At 49.3% G+C, this 18889-nt stretch overlaps 1 protein-coding gene across 6 annotated transcripts in view; it reads left to right on the plus strand.

The window, feature by feature from the left end:
* LOC139263112 (mitotic deacetylase-associated SANT domain protein-like) overlaps window positions 1-18889 on the plus strand; it is a 121246-nt gene that overhangs the window by 83939 nt on the left and 18418 nt on the right. For all 6 annotated transcript variants that reach the window (XM_070878663.1, XM_070878664.1, XM_070878667.1 and 3 more), the window contains exons 8-10: window positions 2681-2756; window positions 9661-9749; window positions 10879-11028. In XM_070878663.1, coding sequence (XP_070734764.1) covers window positions 2681-2756; window positions 9661-9749; window positions 10879-11028 — 315 coding nt within the window. The remainder of the gene's footprint in view (window positions 1-2680; window positions 2757-9660; window positions 9750-10878; window positions 11029-18889) is intronic.

The following is an 18889-nucleotide window of genomic DNA, read 5'->3' on the forward strand; positions in this document are numbered from 1 at the left end:
ACACAGCCGATTTTAGTATCATCTGCAAACTTCTTAATCATACCCCTTATATTCAAGTCTAAATCATTGATGTATACCACAAAAAGCAAGGGACCCAGCACTGAGCCCTGCGGAACCCCACTGGAAACATCACACAAACCCCATCAATCATTACCCATTGCTTCCTGCCTCTTGGACTCAGCTCCACTTCCCTGCCCGCTCCCCATAACCCTTTATTCCCTTATCATTCAAAAATCTGTCTATCTCCACCTTAAATATATTCAATGACCAGCCTCCATAGCTCTCTGGGGCAGCGAATTCCATAGATTCACGACCCTCTGAGAGAAGAAATTCCTCCTCATCTCCATTTTAAATGGACGACCCCTTATTCTGAAACTATGCTCCCTAATTCTAGATTCCCCCACGAGGGGAAACATCCTCTCTGCATCTACCCTGTCACGTGTGTATATATATATATATTTATATTATTTTATCATCATCATAGGCAGTCCCTCAGAATCGAGGAAGTCTTGCTTCCACTCCTGAAGTGAGTTCTTTGATGGCTGAACAGTCCAATACGAGAGCCACAGACCCTGTCACAGGTGGGACAGATAGTCGTTGAGGGAAGGGGTGGGGAGTCTGGTTTGCCGCACGCTCTTTCCGCTCCCTGTGCTTGATTTCTGCATGCTCTCGGCGATGAGACTCGAGGTGCTCAGCGCCCTCCCGGATGCACTTTCTCCACTGAGGGCGGTCTTTGGCCAGGGATCCCCAGGTGTCAGTGGGGATGTTGCACTTTATCAGGGAGGCTTTGAGGGTGTCCCTGTAACGTTTCCGCTGCCCATCTTTAGCTCGTTTGCTGTAGACGAGTTCCGAGTAGAGTGCTTGCTTTGGGAGTCTTGTGTCAGGCATGCGAACAATGTAGCCTGCCCAGCGGAGCTGATCAAGTGTGATCAGTGCTTCAATGCTGGGGATGTTGGCCTGGTCTAGGACGCTAATGTTGGTGCGTCTGTCCTCCCAGGGGATTTGTAGGATCTTGCGGAGACATAGTTGGTGGTATATCTCCAGCGACTTGAGGTGTCTACTGTACATGGTCCATGCCTCTGAGCCATACAGGAGGGCGGGTATTACTATAGCCCTGTAGACCATGAGCTTAGTGGTAAATTTGAGGGCCTGGTCTTCGAACACTCTTTTCCTCAGGCGGCTGAAGACTGCACTGGCGCACTGGAGGCGATGTTGAATCTCCTCATCAATGTCTGCTTTTGTTGATAAGAGGCTCCCGAGATATGGGAAATGGTCCCCGTTGTCGAGGGCCACTCCGTGGATCTTGATGCTGTGTGGCAAGGACAGGCTGGTGGAGGACCTTTGTCTTACGAATGTTTAGCGCAAGGCCCGTGCTTTTGTATGCCTCAGTACATACGTCGACTATATCCTGGAGTTCAGCCTCAGAATGTGCGCAGACACAAGTGTCATCCGCATACTGCAGCTCAATGACAGAGGTTGGGGTGATCTTGGACCTGGCCTGGAGGCAGCGATGGTTAAACAGCTTAGTTCTGTAGTTTAGTTCCACTCCAGCGGGGAGCTTGTTGACTGTGAGGTGGAGCATGGCAGCGAGGAAGATTGAGAAGAGGGTTGGAGCGATGATGCAGCCCTGTTTGACCCCTGTCTGGACGTGGATTGGGTCTGTAATGGATCCGTTGGTAAGGATCATGGCCTGCATGGCATCGTGGAGCAGGCGAAGGATGTTGACAAACGTTTGGGGGCATCTCAGAGATGCAGTGATTGTGACCATTTTTTAAAAAGGGGACAAGTCCGACTGCGGCAACTACAGAGGAATCTCCCTGTTATCAGTCACTGTTGTCGCTAGAGTTCTCCTCAACCGTCTTCTCCCTGTGGCTGAGGAGCTCCTCCTGGAGTCACAGTGCGGATTTCGTCCCCTACGGGGTACAACAGACATGATCTTTGCAGCGCGACAGCTGCAGGAAAAATGCAGGGAGCAGCGCCAGCCCTTATATATGGCCTTCTTCGACCTTACAAAGGCCTTTGACACTGTCAACCGCAAGGGTCTATGGAGCGTCCTCCTCCGTTTTGGATATTATTTTATAATGTGTGTATGTATATATACTATTTTATATTTTTGTGTGTATATATATATTATATTTGTGTGTGTGTGTATATATATAATTTTATATTGTGTGTATATATATCTTTTATATGTGTGTATATATATATATTTTATATTGTGTGTTTGTGTATATTTTTTTTATATATATATAGATGTGCATGTGTGTATATATTTTATTTATTTGTACATGGGATGTGGCATCACCAGCAAGGCCGGCATTTATTGGTGGTGGTGAACTGCTATTTCAGAGCGCAGTTCGGGGTCTGGAGTACGTACAGGCCAGACCGGGTAAGGACAGCAGATTTCCTTCCCTGAAGAACATTAGTGACCCAGATGGGTTTTTACGACAATCGGGTAGTTTTATGGTCACCATTACTGATACTAACTTTTTAATTCCAGATTTATTTTTTAATGAACTGAATTTAAATTCCCCAGCTGCAGTGCTGGGGTTTAAACTCATGTCTCCGGATCATTAGTCCGGACCTGGGGATTACTGGTCCAAAGCAACATTATCATTGTGCTATCGACATGTATGGATATGTTCCCATTCGCCCATGCTGTTTTCCTTCTCCCCATCAGACGGCCCTGAACATGCTGCTAATTAAAAGATCTCCGCGGGGCAGGAGCAGGGCGCTGACCGATTACCACTACGCGGGTAAGTGGGAGCCTTTAACCTTATCCTCCGACTCTCTACTCGTTTGCTTTCACGCTTTCCTTCTTGTGGGTCCAGTAACTTCCAACCAGCTGGGAGCACTCCGGGTGAGAGCCTGAAACATGGCGGCGACCCAGGGAAGCATCGGTCACCCTTTGTGTTCGGTGCGGAGTCAGTATTGACCGTGGAGGAGGTAGTGTTGTCACTGGCAGGTCCAGTGAGGCTTCAGCACCGTGACAGTGCTGCTTCCTCAGAGTCTGACATAGGTGTCAGCCGTGGCTCCAGTGGGCAGCACCCTCGCCTCGGAGTCACAAGGTCGTGGGTTCAAGTCCCACTCCAGAGACTTGAGCGCATAAATCTATGCTGACACTCCAGTGCGGTGCTGCACTGTCGGAGGTGCCGTCTATCAGATGAGACGATAAACCAACGTCTGCTCTCTCAACTGGATGTAAAAGATCCGTGCCACTATTTCGAAGAAGAGCACGGGAGTTATTCCTGGCCAATATTTATCCCTCAATCAGCATCGCTAAAACATGTCATTATCTCATTGCTGTTTGTGGGAACTTGCTGTGCGCAAACCGGCTGCCGCCTTTCCCATATTATAACAGTGACTACCTCTGTCGTCGAGCTACAGTATGCGGACGACGCCTGCATCTGCGCACATACAGAGGCTGAACTCCAGGACATAGTCGACGTATTTACTGAGGCATACGAAAGCATGGGCCTTACGCTAAACATCAGTAAGACAAAGGTCCTCCGCCAGCCTGTCCTCGCCACACAGCACTGCCCCCCCAGTCATCAAGATCCACGGCGTGGCCCTGGACAACGTGGACCATTTCCCATATCTCGGGATCCTCCTATCACCAAGAGCAGGCATCGACGACGAGATCCAACAACGCCTCCAGTGTGCCAGTGTAGCCTTCGGCCACCTGAGGAAAAGAGTGTTCGACGACCAGGTGCTCAAAACTGGCACCACGCTCATGATCTACAGGGCTGTAGTAATACCCACCCTCCTGTATGGCTCAGAGACATGGACCATGTACAGTAGACACCTCAAGTCGCTGGAGAAATACCACCAACGATGTCTCCGCAAAATCCTGCAAATCTCCTGGGAGGACAGACGCACCAACATTAGCGTCCTAGACCAGGCCAACATCCCCAGCATTGAAGCACTGACCACACCTGACCAGCTCCGCTGGGTGGGCCACATTGTCCACATGACCAAGACTCCCAAAGCAAGTGCTCTACTCGGAACTCCTTCACGGCAAACGAGCCCCAGGTGGGCAGAGGAAATGTTACAGGGACACCCTCAAAGCCTCCCTGATAAAGTGCAACATCCCCACTGACACCTGGAAGTCCCTGGCCAAAGACCACCCTAAGTGGAGGAAGAGCATCCGGGAGGGCGCCGAGTACCTCGAGTCTCATCGCCGAGAACATGCAGAAACCAAGCACAGGCAGCGGAAGGAGCGTGTGGCAAACCAGTCCCACCCACCCCTTCCCTCAATCACTATCTGTCCCACCTGTGACAGGGTCTGTGGTTCCCGTATTGGACTGTTCAGCCACCTAATAACTCACTTCAGGAGTGGAAGCAAGTCTTCCTCGATTCCGAGGGACTGCCTATGATGATGACACTCCAAAGTACTTCATTGGCTGTGAAGCACTTTGAGACATCCTGAGGTCATTAAAGGCGCTACGTAAATGAACTAAAGAACTGTAGTGGCCACAGCTCGGTGCCACTTCTCATGTTGTCAATGCAGCCCCATTACCAGCATTTTGGAAGAGCATCAGGACTAAAAAGCCCCGCCCAGCTCCTCCCATGCTCCCCTGCCTGTCGTCGTCCTGAAGTGCTCCCTCACACAACAGCATCTTGCATTTATATAGCGCCTTCAACATAGCATAACCTCCCAAGGCCCTTCACAGGAGCGATTCTCAAACACAGTTTGATATTGAGCCACAAAAGGAGATATTCGGGTATGTCATGTATTCAACCAGCATTGTAACCCATGTATAATCCGACCTAAGTTGTACACTGTGAGAACAATGACCACTTGGTGGTGAACTTGTGGGAGACACTCCTAACCTGGACCTTCAGGTATAAAAGTGGAAGCTCCACCCACTTTCATCACTTGAGTGTTAAGGAATAAAGGACAGGTCACAGACTGACCTCTCAAGCATGGGCCTCGCGTGTATTTATACTGTATAGTAAGGATGTATCAATGGCGACAAGAAACTGGGATTTAAACCACGCGAGCATGGCCACTAGCAATAACAGGGGCAGTCAGGGACGATCGACTGGCAAGGGACCTTTTGTTTCAAACCGCAGTTCATGTTGGAGGCGTGGAGGCACACACTTAGCCGGAGTTTGCAGAGGTGAGTAAAATACCTGCAGAAATTGCAGAAATGAAAGCTGGGGAAAATCGCTGGAAACTGAAGTTCAGCGAGTTCATGTGGAGCACGTATACAGTTCATAAACCAGGACGCCACCAATAATGATGAAAGTGCTCCTCAATGGAATCCCAGTATCAATGGAGCTAGACACGGGTGCCAGCCAGTCCCTGATGGGTATCAAACAGTTCGAAAAGTTGTGGGCGTCCAAGGCCAGGAGGCCAAAATTATCGCCGATTGACGCACAGCTACGGACTTACACAAAGCAGATCATTCCGGTGCTAGGCAGCGCCACAGTAGTCATGACCCACAAAGATTCGGAGAACAGGTTGCCACTCTGGATTGTCCCAGGGGATGGTCCCGCACTACTGGGGAGGAGTTGGCTTGCTGTCATGAACTGGAAATGGGGCGATGTCAATGCAATTTCCTCTGTGGAGCGAGTATCATGCTCACAGATCCTGGACAAATTTGACTCATTATTTCAACCCAGCATTGGCACTTTCATGGGGGCCAAGGTGGTGATTCACATAAACCGGATGCCAGGCCAGTACACCACAAGGCCAGAGCGGTGCCTTACGTGATGCGGGAAAAGATAGAAGGCGAATTGGACCGCCTGCTGAGGGAAGGCATCATCTCGCCAGTTGAATTCAGTGACTGGGTGAGCCCGATTGTGCCGGTGCTCAAGGCGGATGGGTCGGTCAGGATATGTGGCGATTACAAGGCCACCATCAATCAGGTGTCATTCCAAGACCAGTACCCGCTACCGAGAGCGGAGGACCTCTTTGCGACGCTATCCGGTGGCAAACTTTTTTCAAAATTGGACCTGACCTCAGCTTACATGACCCAGGAGCTGGCGAGTGAGTTGAAGAAGCTGACCACCATCACGACACAAAAGGGGTTGCTTGAGTACAACAGATGTCCGTTCGGGATTCGCTCGGCCGCCGCGATCTTCCAACGAAATATGGAAAGCCTCCTCAAGTCGATTCCAGGGACGGTGGTTTTTCAGGATGATATCCTCATTACGGGTTACGATACTGAAGAACACCTCCACAACCTGGAGGAGGTGCTACGCAGACTGGACCGGGTAGGGCTGCGACTGAAAAAGGCGAAGTGCGTCTTCCTAGCTCCAGAGATAGAATTCCTGGGGATGAGGGTAGCAGCAGACGGGATCAGCCCTACTGCGTCCAAGACGGAAGCGATCCAGAGAGCACCCAGACCCCGTAACACGACGGAGCTGCGTTCATTCCTGGGGCTCCTGAACTATTTTGGTAACTTTCTTCCCAAATTGAGCACGCTGCTAGAGCCGCTACACGTGCTCCTACGCAAAGGTCGCGAATGGGTCTGGGGGGACAGCCAGGAAAGGGCTTTTAATAGAGCACGCAATTTGTTATGTTCCAACAATCTGTTAACGCTACATGACCCATGTAAGAAACTTGTGTTAACGTGCAATACGTAGTCCTATGGTGTCGGGTGTGTGTTGCAGCATGTCAATGCCAAGGGTCAGTTACAGCCGGTAGCTTATGCCTCCAGAAGTCTGTCCCAAGCAGAAAGGGGCTGCGGGATAGTAGAAAAGGAGGCGCTCGCATGTGTATATGCGGTAAAGAAAATGCACCAGTACCTGTTTGGCAGGAAATTTGAGCTGGAGACAGATCACAAACCCCTAACATCCCTTTTGGCCGACAACAAGGCCATAAATGCAAACGCATCGGCCCGCATACAGAGGTGGGCACTCACGTTAGCCGCCTATGACTACACAATTTGGCACAGACCGGGCACTGAAAACTGCGCCGATGCACTCAGCAGGTTCCCACTAGCCACCACTGAGGGGGCTACCGAGCATGCTGCTGAGATGGTCATGGCTGTTGAAGCTTTCGGAAGCGAAGGCTCACCCGTGACAGCCCATCAGCTTAAAGTCTGGACAAATAGAGACCCGCTATTGTCTCTAGTCAAGAAATGTGGCCTGAATGGGGACTGGGCAGCCACGTACAGGGCATGCCCTGAGAAATTTAAACCATTTCACAGGCGCAGGGATGAACTCTCGATTCAGGCCGATTGCCTACTGTGGGGAAACCGCGTAGTCATGCCCCAGATGGGCAGAGAGGTGTTCATCAGAGAACTCCACAATGGGCACCCGGGCATTGTCACGATGAAGGCAATTGCCAGATCACACGTTTGGTGGCCAGGGATAGACGCAGATCTAGAACTTTGTGTTCGCAGGTGCAACACGTGTGCCCAGGGAAGCCCCCCCTTAGCCCCTGGCCCGCCAAGCCTTGGTCACGCATCCATGTGGACTACGCAGGTCCTTTCATGGAGAAAATGTTTTTGGTTGTAGTAGACGCCTACTTCAAATGGATCAAGTGTGACATTTTAAATTCAAGCACATCCTCTGCCACGGTAGAAAGTCTACGGGCAATGTTCGCCGCCCACGGTCTACCGGACATCTTGGTCAGCGACAATGGCCCATGCTTCACAAGCACTGAATTCCAGGACTTCATGGCAGGCAATGGAATTAACCATGTTAGAACGGCACCGTTCAAGCCGGCCTCAAACAGCCAGGCAGAACGAGCAGTGCAGATAATCAAACAGGAGATGCTCAGAATCCAAGGGGGTTCCCTACAATGCCGCTTATCACGCCTCCTGTTGGCCTACAGATCCTGACCACACTCGCTCACAGGATCACCCCACCATGAAAGAAATTGTCGAGAGCAGGCGCTAGTCACAATATGACTACCATGACAAGAATGCGAGGGCTCGATGTATTGATGTAAATGACCCTGTTTTTGTCCTCAACTATGCTGCAAGGCCCAAATGGCTCGCAGGCACTGTGGTTGCCAAAGAGGGAAATAGGATTCTGGTAGTTAAACTTACCAATAGACAAATCTGCCGCAAACATGTGGATCAAACAAAAAGGAGGTTCAGCAACCCCATAGAAGAGGCAGAGGAAGAACACGATATAGAGTTCACTCCACCACAGGTGACCGAACACAGGAACCAAAGGGAGGAGAGCCCAGTCACTGTGGGCAGTCCGGACAGGCCTAAGGCACCGCAAACAGCAGACACTCAGGACAGCGCCCAACAACCGGAGCCCCAACTCAGGCGCTCTACAAGGGAGCGTAAACCACCAGAGAGACTCAATCTGTGATCCCAATAAGAGTTTGGGGGGGAGGTGATGTCATGTATTCGACCAGCATTGTAACCCATGTATAAACTGACCTAAGTTGTACACTGTGAGAACAATGACCACTTGGTGGTGAACTTGTGGGAGACACTCCTAACCTGGACCTTCAGATATAAAAGGGGAAGCTCCATCCACTTCCAGCACTTGAGTGCTATGAAATAAAGGACAGGTCACAGACTGACCTTCTCTCAAGCATGGGCCTCGTGTGCATTTATACTGTGTAGTAAAGACGTATCAGGATATGTGACCAAGAAGTAGGTTTAAAGGAGGAGAGAGAGACGGAGAGGTTTAGGGAGGGAGTTCCAAAGGTTTGGGCATCAGCAGCTAAAGGCACGGCCACCGATGGTGGAGAGATTAAAATCGGCGATGCACAAGAGGCCAGAATTGGAGCTGCGCAGCGGTACGAGGATTGAAGGGCTGAAGGAGGTCACCGAGATAGGGAGGGGCGAGACCATGGAGGGAAGGACGTGCATGCACTTTCCAGTCGTGCTGAGTTATCCAATCGGCCTCAGCACCATCGCCTCTGCCCCTGTGGAAAAGGAGGGAGCTGATGAACGAGATTGGCCGCCATTCCCCAATGCGCCCCCTCTGGACGCCATGCAGTGGGTCCCGCTGGAAGGAGGCCGGGGTTGGGTCGGGTTCGGGTTGCGTCGACCCACACGGTGAATCAGCCGCGGGGAACACGCGGTGACTGCTCGCAGGAACGAACGGTCACTGAGAGAGGAACGACAAATTAAACCGAGCCCCAGTGAGGGGCCAAAGCCTCTCAAAAAACACTAGGGGGGGTGGGGGGGGGAAGTTCGGTCGTGCCTCAGTTGGGGCGATGTCCCAGGCCAAGTGGTACATTTTGCGCCGGCAAATGATTTGCGCCTGCCGCCGCAAAATTCATCCGCTGGGCCCGGAGTTTGAAGCGGGGCGCTAAGGGAGGATTTACACGCCTCTTTCAGGGCGTTCGGCCAGCTGAGCAAGGGGAAATCTCGAGCGAGACAACTGGTCTCGGAACATGGACATTCCTTCCCTCACTGCGGCCGCTACAGCTTGGACCACCCACTATAACAGGTGTTCCCACCAGGGGGGCGCTACGGGTCGGGCGCGAGCCAAAGATTGAGCCGGTGTCACATCCAGGCGCCTTGCACACCGGCTCACCTCTCCTGGGCGGTAATGCTCTGCCCCCCGCCCCCCCCGTCAATACCGGCACCAAATGTCCCGGCGGGGCACTGGGAGCTGGCCGCCCGGGCACAGCTGCTTCCCGTCGCCATTGCTGCCCCTCCGGGGCACTAACAGGGGCAGCAGAAGACTGAGTTTGCACCCCATTATGCCTGACTCTCTCTTTCTGATCCACAGGGTCAGATAAGTGGTTGCCTGCAGAGAAGATGTTGTTCAACAAGGGGCTGACAGCACACAAGAAGGACTTCTTCCTCGTTCAGAAGCTGGTAAGACCCAGTGTGCTGCGGGGTGGGGTGGAGATTCTGCTGGTGCAGAGAGCAGGGAAGGTTGAGGGGAGATTTACCAGAATGGCTCTAGGAATGAGGGACTTCAGCTACGTGGACAGACGGAAGAAGCTGGGGTTGTTCTCCTTAGAGCAGGGAAGGTTCAGAGAAGATTCGATCAAGGTGTTCAAAATCATGAGGTGTCTGGTAGGGTAAATAAAGAGGAACTGTTCCCATTGGTGGGAGGGTCGGTAACCAGAGGGACACAGATTTAAAGTGATTGGCAAAAGAACCAGAGACAGCATGAGAAATAACTTTACGCAGCGACATTAGGATCTGGAAAGCACGGCCTGAAAGGGTGGTGGAGACAGACTCACTCATCGCTTTCAAAAGGGGATTGAATATACACTTGATGGGAAACATTTACAGGGCTATGGGGAAGGAGCAGGGAGTGGGACTAATTGGGTCGCTCTGTCACAGAGCCGGCGCAGGCCCGATGAGCTGAATGGCCCCTGTAATGCGTTTGCTTCATGGGTTCCTTGCTTAAGAATTCATAGCAACACATTGCTATTAAGAACTCGTTGGTTTATTAGCAAAGGTTTAACAATCACTACATATTACCAGTTCATCCAATAGGCTCACAACCACCTGTCCCATCGTGGATCCCCTGAACCCAACTGGCTGGGGTTTTATTGAGTCTTGTGAACATCACGTGACTGGCTAAGCCACTCACACCTCAACAGCTCTGCAACTATTTTCGTTGATACTTAAATCAAATGCCTCCTTTTGACAAGAGCACTAGAACCCACAAATTAACAATTTAAAACTTTAATGAAAACCTTTAATCAAATTAGAATTTGGTTGCCAGGGGTGATAATGCACTCCAGTCCCTCCGGCGCCCACCTCTCACGGAAGGCCGCGATCAACAGCTCTACAACTATTTTAGTAAAACAAAAGATCAAGTGCTCCCTTATTAAAGGGGCACTAAAACCCACAAATTAAACAAATATACTTTTCAACAAAAATGGTTCAAATTAATATTCTACAAGCCTGCGAGCACACTCACAGTGCACACCTTACAGCTGGGACCTGTGCTGGGGGATTCTGTGACGGGCATCCTTGCGTGTTACAGGTGAAGACTAAGACGGTGGCCCAGTGTGTCGAGTTTTACTACACGTACAAGAAGCAGGTCAAAATCGGCAGGAATGGGGCGTTGATATTCGGCGACATTTGCACCAACAACGCCAAGACTGTGGACGAGCCCGTCACCATTGACAGAAAGGTAAGGCCCGGTTACCTCAGGGGCTGCTAAGCGCATTGGGACATTTGGGGTTGTGAAGGGCGCTACAGAAATGCAATTATTGCCTTGTTAGACCGATACTTAGAATACTGTGTATACGAAAAAGTTATAGAAATGACAACTGAATGTCAATGTGTGAGGTGGTGTATTGTGGTGGGAAGAATGAGGGCCAGTACTGCTTGGAGAATGAGTGGTTTAGCGGAGCCACGGTGGGGGAGGGAGGGAATGTTGAAGGTGGTGCTTCGGGTGCCAATCAAGTGGGCTGCTTTGTCCTGGATGGTGTCGAACTTCCTGAGTGTTGTTGGAGCTGCACTCATCCAGGCAAGTGGAGAGTATTCCATCACATTCCTGACTTGTGCTTTCACAGACACTTGCAGCACAGAAGGAGGCCATTCGGCCCGTCGAGTCAGTGCCGACACTTAGAGCAGTCGTGCTCAGTCCCACAGCCCTGTTTTCTGTCCGTAACCCGGCCATTCCTCATCCTCAAGAACCTGTCCGACTTCCTGTTAAAATTATTGATGGAATCAGCTCCCGCCACCATTCCAGGCCCAGCCTTCCCGATCCCCACAACTCTCTGAGTGAAAAAGTTTCTCCTCATGTCCCCTCCAGACCTTTTGCCAATAATTTTATGTCTATGACCGCTGGTTACTGACCCACTCACCCGAGGGAAAAGTTTTTCTCAAACTACTCTATCAAACCCTCTCATCATATTGAAAACCTCTATCAGGTCACCTCTTACCCTTCTCTGTTCCAAGGGGAACAGTCTGAACCTTCCCCAACCTCTCCTCATAACTGCAGCCCCTCATCCCCGGTAACATCCTCCTCTGTACCCTCTCTCAGGCCTTTACATCTTTCCTGGAGTGTGGTGCCCACAATTGTCCGCAATATCCAGGTGAGGCCTATCCAGAGATTTATAACGTTCGAGCATGTTCTCTTTGCTTTTATATTCTGTCCCTCTATTTATAAACCCAAGTAATCCATATGCTTTTTAACCACCTTATCGACGTTCTCTGCCACCTTTAAGGATTTGTGTATAAGGCCATCAGGGTTTTACACAGGAGATGCGACACAGAAACAGGCCATTCGGCCCTATCAGCCCCTGCCCAGTCTCTGCTCATCTACACTTTTCAAAACCTACCCTTATGGGTAGTGGGGAGGCTTTGGGGAGTCAGGAAGTGAGACACTCATCGCAGAATACCCAGCCTCTGACCCGCTCTTGTAGCCACAGTATTTATGTGGCTGGTCCAGTTATGTTTCTGGTCAATGTGACCCCCAGGATGTTGATGGTAGGGTACTCAGGGATGGCAGTGCCGAATATCAAGAGGAGGTGGTTAGAACATAAGAACATAAGAACATAAGAATTAGGAACAGGAGTAGGCCATCTAGCCCCTCAAGCCTGCTGTGCCATTCAACAAGATCATGGCTGATCTGGCCGTGGACTCAGCTCCACTTACCCGCCCGCTCCCCGTAACCCTTAATTCCCTTATTGGTTAAAAATCTATCTATCTGTGATTTGAATACATTCAATGAACTAGCCTCAACTGCTTCCTTGGGCAGAGAATTCCATAGATTCACAACCCTCTGGGAGAAGAAATTCCTTCTCAACTCGGTTTTAAATTGGCTCCCCCATATTTTGAGGCTGTTCCCCCAATTCTAGTCTCCCCGACCAGTGGAAACAACCTCTCTGCCTCTATCTTGTCTATCCCTTTCATTATTTTAAATGTTTCTATAAGATCACCCCTCATCCTTCTGAACTCCAACGAGTAAAGACCCAATCTACTCAATCTATCATCATAAGGTAACCCCCTCATCTCCGGAATCAGCCGAGTGAATCGCCTCTGTACCCCCTCCAAAGCCAGTATATCCTTCCTTAAGTAAGGTGACCAAAACTGCACGCAGTACTCCAGGTGCGGCCTCACCAATACCCTATACAGTTGCAGCAGGACCTCCCTGCTTTTGTACTCCATCCCTCTCGCAATGAAGGCCAACATTCCATTCGCCTTCCTGATTACCTGCTGCACCTGCAAACTAACTTTTTGGGATTCATGCACAAGGACCCCCAGGTCCCTCTGCACCGCAGCATGTTGTAATTTCTCCCCATTCAAATAATATTCCCTTTTACTGTTTTTTTTTCCAAGGTGGATGACCTCACATTTTCCGACATTGTATTGCATCTGCCAAACCTTAGCCCATTCGCTTAACCTATCTAAATCTCTTTGCAGCCTCTCTGTGTCCTCTACACAACCCGCTTTCCCACTAATCTTTGTGTCATCTGCAAATTTTGTTGCACTACACTCTGTCCCCTCTTCCAGGTCATCTATGTATATTGTAAACAGCTGTGGTCCCAGTACTGATCCCTGTGGCACACCACTAACTACCGATTTCCAACCCGAAAAGGACCCATTTATCCCGACTCTCTGCTTTCTGTTAGCCAGCCAATTCTCGATCCATGCTAATACATTTCCTCTGACTCCGCATACCTTTATCTTCTGCAGTAACCTTTTGTGTGGCACCTTATCGAATGCCTTTTGGAAATCTAAATACATCACATCCATCGGTACACCTCTATCCACCATGCTCGTTATATCCTCAAAGAATTCCAGGAAATTAGTTAAACATGATTTCCCCTTCATGAATCCATGTTCCGTCTGCTTGATTGCACTATTCCTATCTAGATGTCCCGCTATTTCTTCCTTAATGATAGCTTCAAGCATTTTCCCCACTACAGATCTTAAACTAACCAGCCTATAGTTACCTGCCTTTTGTCTGCCCCCTTTTTTAAACAGAGGCGTTACATTAGCTGCTTTCCAATCCGCTGGTACCTCCCCAGAGTCCAGAGAATTTTGGTAGATTATAACGAATGCATCTGCTATAACTTCCGCCATCTCTTTTAATACCCTGGGATGCATTTCATCAGGACCAGGGGACTTGTCTACCTTGAGTCCCATTAGCCTGTCCAGCACTACCCCCCTAGTGATAATGATTGTCTCAAGGTCCTCCCTTCCCACATTCCCGTGACCAGCAATTTTTGGCATGGTTTTTGTGTCCATGGTCCACTATGAAGACCGAAGCAAAATAATTGTTTAAGGTCTCAGCCATTTCCACATTTCCCATTATTAAATCCCCCTTCTCATCTTCTAAGGGACCAATATTTACTTTAGTCACTCTTTTCCGTTTTATATATCGGTAAAAGCTTTTACTATCTGTTTTTATGTTTTGCGCAAGTTTACTTTCATAATCTATCTTTCCTTTCTTTATTGCTTTCTTAGTCATTCTTTGCTGTTGTTTAAAATTTTCCCAATCTTCTAGTTTCCCACTAACTGTGGCCACCTTATACGCATTGGTTTTTAATTTGATACTCTCCTTTATTTCCTTGGTTATCCACAGCTGGTTATCCCTTCTCTTACCGCCCTTCTTTTTCACTGGAATATATTTTTGTTGAGCACTATGAAAGAGTTCCTTAAAAGTCCTCCACTGTTCCTCAATTGTGCCACCGTTTAGTCTGTGTTTCCAGTCTACTTTAGCCAACTCTGCCCTCATCCCACTGTAGTCCCCTTTGTTTAAGCATAGTAAGCTCGTTTGAGACACTACTTCCTCACCCTCAATCTGTATTACAAATTCAACCATACTGTGATCACTCATTCCGAGAGGATCTTTTACTCGGAGATCGTTTATTATTGCTGTCTCATTACACAGGACCAGATCTAAGATAGTTTGCTCCCTTGTAGGTTCTGTAACATACTGTTCTAAGAAACAATCCCGTATGAATTCATAATTCCTCCTCAAGGCTACCAATCGATATGTCGGTTGAAATCCCCCATGATTACTGCCATTTCTTTTTCACATGCCTCCATTATTCCCTTGATTATTGCCCGCCCCACCGTGTAGTTATTATTTGGGGGCCTATAAACTACGCCCACCAGTGACTTTTCCCCCTTACTATCTCTAATCTCCACCCACAATGATTCAACATTTTGTTCATTAGAGCCAATATCGTCTCTCACAATTGCCCTGATATCATCCTTTATTAACAGAGCTACCCCACCTCCTTTCCCTTCTTGTCTATCTTTCCGAATTATCAGATACCCCTGTATGTTTAATTCCCAGTCTTGGCTCTCGCTCGTTGGAGATGGTCACTGCCTGGCACTTGTGTGGCACGAATGTTACTTTCCACTTCTGTGCCCAAGCCTGAATATAGCCCTGTTCCTGCTGCATGCGGGCACGGACTGCAAATAAACCAGTGCGTAGGCTTGGCCTCTTCTCATGGGTTACATAAGAACATAAGAATTAGGAGCAGGAGTCGGCCATATGGCCCCTCGAGCCTGCTCCGCCATTTAATACGATCATGGCTGATCTGATCATGGATTCAGCTCCACTTCCCTGCCCGCTCCCCATAACCCCCTTATCCCCTTATCGTTTCAGAAACTGTCTATTTCTGTCTTAAATTTATTCAATGTCCCAGCTTCCACAGCTCTCTGAGGCAGTGAATTCCACAGATTTACAACCCTCTGAGAGAAGAAATTTCTCCTCATCTCAGTTTTAAATGGGTTGCCCCTTATTCTAAGATCATGCCCTCTAGTTCTAGTCTCCCCCATCAGTGGAAACATCCTCTCTGCATCCACCTTGTCGAACCCCCTCATAATCTTATACATTTCGATAAGATCGCCTCTCATTCTTCTGAATTCCAATGAGTAGAGGCCCAACCTCCTCAACCTTTCCTCATAAGTAAACCTCCTCATCTCCAGAATCAACCTCGTGAACCTTCTCTGAACTGCCTCCAAAGCAAGTATATCCCTTTCGTAACTATGGAAACCAAAACGGCACGCAGTATTCCAGATGTGGCCTCACCAATACCCTGCATAACTGTAGCAAGACTTCCCTGCTTTTATACTCCATCCCCTTTGCAATAAATCCTGATCACTTACTGTACCTGCATACTAACTATAGTGTATGGAGAAAGAGTCAGACTGAACACTGTGAGCTCAAAGTAAAGTGTGACTTTAGTCGTTTATTGCAGGTCTCCAGGGTGCCTCTCCAACCTGTGAGACCTCCTTAAATACCTGTGTTCCCAAGGGATTATGGGATCCCTTGGGACTCCCGGGGATGACCCCTCTTGTGGCTATACAGAGTAAATACAAGTTTACATATATAACAACACTCCCCGCCCCCCGCCCCCCCAAAGTCAATCGTGTAACTATTTACAATGTGAGTCGATCTGGGGCCCTTCTTGCCCTGGTTGATCATCTCGGTGTGAAAGCTGGTGTTGTTGAATCATTTGTTGGACCCTCGCTAGGCTGCTTTGCAGCTGGCCTTGCTGGGCTGCCTGGTGTGTTGGGCCCTGCAGGGCTACTGTGGATGATGGGTTCTGCTTCGTGGTCAACCGTGGTGCCGGTTGCCACTGGTGTGTATGTTGGGGGATCAAAAAAGGTAGGGTCCAAGGTGGGTTGCTCAGGATAGTCCATGAATCTGAGTTTGATTTGGTCCAAGTGTTTCCGGTGAATGAATCCAATTGAAAGTTTGACCCGAAACACCCTGCTCCCCTCTTTGGCCATGACAGTGCCGGGAAGCCACTTGGGACCTTGTCCATTATTTAATACAAATACAGGATCATTGATTTCAATCTCGCGTGACACATTTGCACTATCATGGTATGCACTTTGTTGAAGCCGCCTGCTCTCTATCTGTTCATGTAGATCAGGGTGAACTAACGAGAGCCTTGTCTTAAGTGCTCTTTTCATGAGCAGTTCAGCAGGTGGGATCTCAGTGAATGAGTGGGGTCTTGTGCAGTAGCTAAGCAGGACTCGGATAGGCAAGTCTGCAGTGAGCCTTCAGTTATCCTTTTCAAGCCTTGCTTGATGGTTTGCACTGCTCTCTCTGCCTGACCATTGGACACTGGTTTAAACGGAGCAGATGTGACATGTTTGATCCCATTACGGGTCATTAATTCTTTGAACTCAGCACTGGTAAAACATGGCCCGTTGTCGCTCACCAGGACATCGGGTAAGCTGTGAGTGGCAAACATGGTCCGCAGGCTTTCAGTGGTGGCAGTGGACATGCTAGCAGACATTATCTCACGTTCAATCCACTTGGAGTAAGCGTCTACAACCACAAGGAACATTTTACCCAAGAACGGGCCTGCATAGTTGACATGTACCCTAGACCACGGTTTGGAGGGCCACGACCATAAACTTAGCGGCGCCTCCCTGGGTACATTGCTTAACTGCGAACCTGTATTACATCTGTGAACGCAGGACTCTAAGTCCGCATCGATACCGGGCCACCACATGTGGGATCTGGCTATCGCTTTCATCATTACAATGCCTGGGTGGGTACTGTAGAGGCCATTGATGAAGGTGTCTCTGCCCTTCTTGGGGATCACTACTCAATTGCCCCACAGAAGGCAGTCTGCCTATATAGACATTTCATCTTTGCACCGCTGGAACGGCTTTATCTCTTCCTGCATTTCCACTGGGATACTGGACCAGCTCCCGTGAAGCATTCAGCTTTTGACTAGAGATAATAAGGGGTCCTGGCTTGTCCAGGTTTTGATCTGCCGGGCAGTGACGGGTGATTGCTCACTCTCAAATGCTTCCATAACCATGGTTAGATCTACGGGCTGCACCATTTCCATCCCCGTGGTGGGCAATGGCAGCCTACTGAGAGCATTGGCGCAGTTTTCTGTGCCTGGTCCGTGGCGGATGGCGTAGTTGTATGCAGACAATGTGAGTGCCTATCTCTGGATGCGGGCCGATGCGTTGGTATTTATCCCTTTATTCTCGGAAAACAGGGATATAAGTGGCTTATGGTCAGTTTCCAATTTGAATTTTAGCCCAAACAGGTATTGATGCATTTTCTTTACCCCATAGACACACACTAACACTTCTTTCTCAATCATGCTGTAGGCTCTCTTGGCCTTAGACACACTCCTGGATGCATAAGCAACCAGTTGCAGTTTCCCAAAATCATTAGCTTGTTGCAATACACACCCGATGTCATATGACGATGTATCACATGCTAGTACCAAACACTTACATGGATTATATAACACAAGCAATTTGTTTGAGCATAACAATTTTCTTGCTTTTACAAAGGCATTTTCTTGGCTTTTGCCCCAAACCCATTCGTCCCCTTTTCGTAGTAAGACATGTAGTGGTTCTAGCAGTGTGCTGAGACCTGGTAAGAAGTTACCAAAGTAGTTCAAGAGTCCCAGAAACGACCGCAGCTCCGTCACGTTCTGTGGCCTCGATGCGTTCTCGATTGCCTCCGTCTTCGCGTTGGTGGGCCTGATGCCGTCCGCCGCAATCCTCTTTCCCAAGAACTCCACTTCAGGCTCCAGGAAAACGCACTTCGAGCGTTTTAACCTGAGCCCCACGCGGTTGAGTCGACTAAGAACCTCCTCCAGGTTCTGCAGGTGCTCGACTGTGTTCCGACCTGTGACCAAGATGTCGTCCTGGAGGACCACGGTGTGCAGGACCGACTTCAGTAAACTTTCCATGTTTCTCTGGAATATCGCCGCCGCTGAATCTGTTATAAACAAAAAGACCTTTGTGTGTGTTGATGCAGGTGAGGGCCTTCGATGATTCCTCCAGTTCCTGCGTCATGTAGGCTGAAGTCAGATCCAGCTTCGTGAACATTTTTCCTCCTGCCAGCATTACAAAGAGGTCGTCGGCCCTTGGTAGTGGGTATTGGTCCTGCAGGGAGAAACGATTGATAGTTACTTTGTACTCACCACAGATTCTGACGGTGCCGTCTCCATTGAGGACTGGGCCAATAGGACTGGCCCACTCGCTGAACTCGATCGGTGAAATGATGCCCTCTCATTGCAGCCGGTCTAGCTCGATCT

This window comes from Pristiophorus japonicus, chromosome 4 (assembly GCF_044704955.1).
Source record: "Pristiophorus japonicus isolate sPriJap1 chromosome 4, sPriJap1.hap1, whole genome shotgun sequence".
Classification (NCBI taxonomy): domain Eukaryota; kingdom Metazoa; phylum Chordata; class Chondrichthyes; family Pristiophoridae; genus Pristiophorus; species Pristiophorus japonicus.